The 6,099-nt window shown below is 42.8% G+C and overlaps 1 protein-coding gene across 1 annotated transcript; it reads left to right on the top strand.

Moving 5' to 3' along the window:
* Positions 1-5: 5 nt before the first annotated feature.
* Positions 6-1,937, top strand: LOC104950269 (zinc finger BED domain-containing protein 5-like; the record flags this gene model as incomplete). The annotated part of the gene is made up of 2 exons (XM_010776762.1): positions 6-1,019; positions 1,258-1,937. Coding segments are annotated over 2 exons (1,491 nt in total), but the record flags the coding sequence as incomplete, so codon positions are not given.
* Between the last annotated feature and the right edge of the window lie 4,162 nt (positions 1,938-6,099).

Below are 6,099 nucleotides of genomic sequence, written 5' to 3'. Positions count from 1 at the left end.
GGCTAATAGCGTCATATAACATCTCCTTGCTGATAGCCAAATGTGGGCAGCCGTTCACAATCGGAGAGAAGTTGGTACTCCCTGCCATCAAAGAGGTCATATCTACTGTGATGGAGCGTGATCCCACACAGGTGCTGAAATCCATCCCACTCAGTAATGACACCGTAGCACGCAGGATTGATGAAATGGGGGCTGATACAGAGGAGCAGCTGTGTGCCATCCTGCGGGAAACTCCATTCAGCCTTCAGCTGGATGAGACAACCACTTCTGACAACAATGTTCTGTTGATGGCCTATGTCCGCTATAGCACCTCCAACAGTCAGGAGATGGCTGAGGAATTTTTATTTTCCAAATATCTGGTCACAGACACCAAGGGCCAGACCATTTTTAATGCACTGGATGCTTATCTACAGGAGAAGTCAATCCCGATCAACAACATCCTCACATGTGCTACTGACGGTGCCCCTTCCATGGTTGGCAGGTACCGTGGCTTCACCACTCTGCTGAAGGAGCAGGTCCCGCATGTCCTCACAGTCCACTGTGTCTTGCACCGCCACAACCTTGTGGCCAAATCTAAAAGTCCACCTCTCCACGAGTCTCTCAATGTTGCAGTAAAGGCAATAAACAAAATAAAAGCCCACGCCCTGAATAACAGATTGTTCCGACAGCTGTGTCAGGAAAATGATGAGACCTTTGAGCGTCTTCTTCTCCACACTGATGTCCGCTGGCTCTCAAAAGGAAACTGCCTTGCTCGTTTTTGTGAGCTGTTTGACAGCATCGTGGAGTTCCTGGAGGAGGTGGATGCAGCTCTCGGGGAACAGGTGTCATCCAGCCGCTGCGACATCATGTACCTCGCAGACTTCTTTGGCAAAATGAATGAAGTCACGCTGAAGCTCCAAGGAAAAGGAGTTACTCTGATCCAGAGCAAGGCGGTCATCCACAGTCTCACCTCCAGGCTGGATCTATACCGGCAGAGCATAGGCAGGAGGCAGTTTGCTCATTTCCCGCTGTTGACCAAGGTGATCTACCCTAGGCTACTAAATAATGATTATAATAAATAATACATGTAATAAATGTAGGCTACTCTATGCAACACTATATTTGTGTTCCTGGTTAGTATAAATAACTTATTTTCTGAATGTATTATGAGAATAAAGAAACATCAATTAGTAAACTAATTAGCAATAAAATAACCAGTTTAAAATCGGATGGTAACATTCTGCACCGATAACAATTTCCTGGTTATACTCATTGCAGGTGTCTGAGGCTCTTACCGATGAGCGCCTCCTCATTTACACAGACCACCTGAGGATGGTGAATGCCGACTTGAAGATCCGCTTCAGAGATCTTTTGGACCTCGATGTTCCCACCTGGGTGGTGCAGCCCTTTCAGGCGGACGTGGCGGAATGCGAGCCAGCAATACAGGAGCATCTCATCGACATCCAGAGTGACGATGAGGCCCAGGCTATTTTCCGCACCTCTGGCTGGGGCAACATGTGGGTCAAATACTCTCAGCGTTACCCGGCTCTCTGGGAGAAAGCGAGGCTGCTTCTTCTGGCTTTCCCAACCACATACCTCGTGGAGCAGGGATTCAGCCAGGTCCTCCACATGCAGTCCAAGTACCGCAATCGCTTGAACTTGACGACCTCAGGTGCACTGCGACTGAAACTAAGTTCTCTGCAACCAGCAGTGAAGAAACTGGCGGAGAACCACCAAGCGCAGGGCTCACACTAACCTTCCCCCCCCCGCAATTTGGCGAAATGCAACACCTTTCCGACCTGTTAGTTCTGTAGGCCTAATGTACAGTTTTGTAGCCTACTGTTTGTTCTGCACTGGACATGTGTGAAATTGCTGCTGTTCCGTAGCAGTCTGTTTGTATTCTCTGCTCTTGTCTGAGTTTGTTTAACACTCATAAATATCATTTTTATTCACATTCACATGGCTTTTCTGCTCTCTGGTAAACTAATGATAATGATATTCCAACTGCCCAGTTAAATCAAATCTATTATTTGGCATTCAGTGACATGCTTTTTAAATGATATAACACAGAATATTAGTCCAAATTAATATTCAGGGAAGAAAATAAGTCTACTTTTTTTGATGGGGGGCGGTAAGAGACCTGGATAATGGACAGGGGGGCGCTGGCCCAAAAAAGGTTGAGAACCCCTGGCTTAGACTGTCAGGGGACACCTTACTTCTTCCTTCTCTCTCTCTGTACCTGTGTTCTCTCATGTTCCGAATAACCCAGCTTCCCCGAAATGTATTTTTGTTGTCTGTCTACGCTGGGGTCCTGAGTCGTGGCTGAACCTGTCACTGTGGTCCTGCCTAACTCTCATCATACTACTTCCCTGATGGCTCCCACAGGATTGTTGACATCCTCCTGGATTCATCTTCTTATTATGATGTTACGTCCAGGTCTAGGGGATCCTAGGTGCAGGATAAAGTTGCACTCTCCCCACTTTTCCCACTCCCAAGAACACGGACGCAGAGACAAGGGAATGTCGTTTGGTAAATTCAATTACCAAAATGATACACACACAGGAGTAACAAAACCACAAAACAAATAAACCTTTTAACACAAAAATCTTACATAACGAATGAGACAAAAATAAACGTACAGGCTTCTTACCTACTCTAGCATAAAAACAGGAGAAAACAAATGAATCAAAAGAAAATGGTTTTGCACTCCTGAGAACAAAATAAAGCGTGTCTGCAAAGTCAGGTAAAGTAGCTTTTTTCCTCAAGTCTCACCACAAGAAGGGAAGGACAGGTATACGGTAACAAATGCGTACACAGCACAACAGGACAGATATCTTTAACGCAATTGTTTGGGAGTAGGAGGAGTCGAGTCAGAGAGAGCGGCCGAGGAACTGCACGGCTGCAGCTTAATATGCTCCCGTCTCCTCAGGTGGACCAATCAGCCTGTCGAGGGCAGCCAATCTGCTACCTGGCACCACCTGTTTAATCACACACAGCCATACAGACACAGGAGGAGGAAGAAATATCTGCACACAATATACTTAACGACCCAGGGTCGTAACATAGACACATGTATTTCCAAACATTTGGACTACCTATGTTGCAATTTACACGTCTGTCCGTCCTGGGAAAGGGATCCCTCCTCTGTTGCTCTCCCTGAGGTTTCTTCCATTTTTCCCCATTAACTGTGGGGTTTCTTTGGAAGTGTTTCCTTTTCTGATGTTAGGGTCAAAGGACAGAGGGTGTCATATTCATATTCTTTACAAACTGTAAAGTCCACTGAGACACATGTAAAATGTGTGATATTGGTTTATATAAATAAACTTTGATTGATGGAAGTTTACAAAATCCTGAGTATTCACTGAGGAATGAGTAAGTAACAAATCTGAACCGATGGTTAAAGAGTTATTGGCAGGCAATAGTACCTGAGTAACTCTGATTCAAGAACTACAAAGAAGGTAACAAACCAGCTTGCGATAACTTCTAAAATAATGCTGAATCAGTAGCTGACTATTAAGTTCAATGTGATCTGACTTATAATATTTTGGAAATGTATTTTGTCTCCAATTGGTGAATTTTGATTAGATCTCATTACAACTGGTCTAATAGTTTGCTATGATTCTCAACTTGGGGGGACAAGTCCCACACAAATGGCGATACAAGATGGTAACCAGGATTCCAAAAACAGACAATCTGTCGAAGTCAATGACATATTGTTATCTGGCCACTGTTAACAGGGCAACAAGGAACTCTGCACTCTGTCAAGGTTTTTTTCTTTATGGCATGGCAACGTTACGATCAGTAAGATCTGTTGGCCTTTTTTTGATTGTTTTGCTCACACTTGTTCTGAAGTCTGCCACACATATTATTCTTAACTACATGTGAAATTAAATATTTTCATGAATCATAGATTTAACTGCTGTGCCACCAAAAAGACAGACGCAGGGCTATGAATATATTTTTCAAATAAATTATAAACACAGTTAGTTGGTCTGCATTACCAATACATCAGTTATTGATGTGTGTGTCAGACATTTGAATTTCCTCAAGAAGAAGTCAAATATGAATGTGGAAGTCTGGTTTGATATATAACTAAATCAATTTCAACTAAATGTACTACATTTTCCTTCTTTAAAATATAATAAAAATATAGCACACTATTTTTGAATCACTATTCTCCTCATGTTTCTACAAAACAGAAGGGAAGTTCGACTGGTTGAAAGGCCTCAGGTTGAGCAGGGGTATTGACATGTCTTTATAAATTCTTTATAGGTGTTTTGGTTACGGTCCAGAGAGAAATACTAGCTGTGTTTGTGAGGCCTCTTGTAGTTCTTTATAGAACCTGACAGCTTTGCACTCTGTGTTGTTGTTTTATTGAAAAGCTCTTTTAGTATCAATACTTGTCCTTACATTTGCAGTTCAGCAGTGCCAAATTTCAGTTCAGTTTTCACTGAACAGGAATAACTCAATCTAGACAATTTAACATACAGCAGCTATTCCCAAATCTTGTCAAATGTGTTTAGGACAAAATGATGTTCCAAATACACAAAGAAATGTTGAAAATGCTGGGTTTCCACACTGAATGCCCTCATACTGTAGAATAGATCATGATCAAACCTAATCATATGTTATTGTTTATGTCTGGATAGATTAACACCACACATTTGCTTTAAATGGTAAACTCTTTATTTGATTGTAATCTGACATTATTTCAAACATTTTAGCACAGCTAACACAAGTATTTGTCTGTAGTATTTACCTTCTTTGTCTCTTGAGTTTGACAAACCACCTGCTTCCATGTCAAAGGGGGGATTTGGGTTTTGTCAGTGTCCTTTGTATATTCTGTTACTATTAATTATCCCTTGGTTTCAACTTGGTTTGGCTAAGCCACTATATAGGTTCCTTGGTTTTTCATTGTAGCAGGTCAGTTTGTTGACCTATTTTATAGGCCTACTTATTAGAAATTATTGATTGATGATGTTTTCTTTGGACTTTTGGGTAAATAAAAAAACCCAGTTTATTTAAACCACTCGAGTCCTGTTGCCTTACTGATTGGTTCCTGACAATTGGTGGCAGTGGTGATCATTCAGTGGAGGACACAGGTTTTTTCTTTTTAAAAAAATTATGCAGCGTGGAGGGAAAATTGGAAGGAAACCCCTTTCAAATGTCCAGGAGAAGCAAGCCAATAGTGAAGAGGAGGACAATGGGGCCTCTGGAGTGGTAGAAAGCGGTGAAGGTAAGGAGCCATCCATGTTGGACCTGGTGGCCCTGCTTCAGGCTCATATGGGGCAGACGGAGGCTCAAGCGGCAAAGCAGAGCGAGATAACAACAAGACAGGAACAGCGTTTTAAAACAATGCAACAGCAGTTTCAGCTTTTGCAGTTAGAAGTTAAGGCCAGAACATCTCCAGTACCAGACTCTCTGTCCGCAGACCCTGATCCATCAGATGTGGAAGTCTTACCATCCACCAACAACCATCCTCGGGCGCAAGCTGAGCCTTTTACCATGGCTGCCCATCCAAACCTTGCAGGTCAGTCTCGCATGAGCTCAGAATGGAAAAATTAACGGACAATGATGACATTGAACGGATTGCTATAGCATGCCGGTGGCAGAAAGCAGATTGGGGTTTTCATTTGTTACCATTGTTTACTGACAAAGCTAGAGGTGCTTATGGGCATATGGACATTGATTATTCCCTTGACTATGACCACCTAAAATCTGCTATTCTTTCTAAGTATGACATCAACCCTGAGACCTACAGGCAAAGATTTCGTTTTCGAGTTTAACCCTGACGAGAGCCCCAAGAAGTTGTATGTAAGATTCAAGGAGCTTTATGGGAAATGGATCCAACTAAAAGGTAAAGCCATACATGAAATTGATGAAATAATCAGACTACATCAATATTTGAGAATTTTGTCCCCTGAGCTTCAAGTCTGGATCCGACAGAGTGACCCAGGCTGCTAAACTGGCTGATGTCTTTGTTGCTGCCCGTAATAAAGGACAACAATGGAGCTACAACTCATGGAGTTCAAAGGATCGACACAAACCAGCTCGATGGTACGATCAGGAGGCACGCTCCGGTGTGGGTAAGCCTCCCATGTGGGAAAAGCAGTCAGCTAG

Source organism: Notothenia coriiceps, unplaced genomic scaffold, assembly GCF_000735185.1.
Source record: "Notothenia coriiceps isolate Sejong01 unplaced genomic scaffold, NC01 NC01_scaffold00017344, whole genome shotgun sequence".
Classification (NCBI taxonomy): domain Eukaryota; kingdom Metazoa; phylum Chordata; class Actinopteri; order Perciformes; family Nototheniidae; genus Notothenia; species Notothenia coriiceps.
This window is presented reverse-complemented; position numbering and strand designations above follow the sequence as displayed.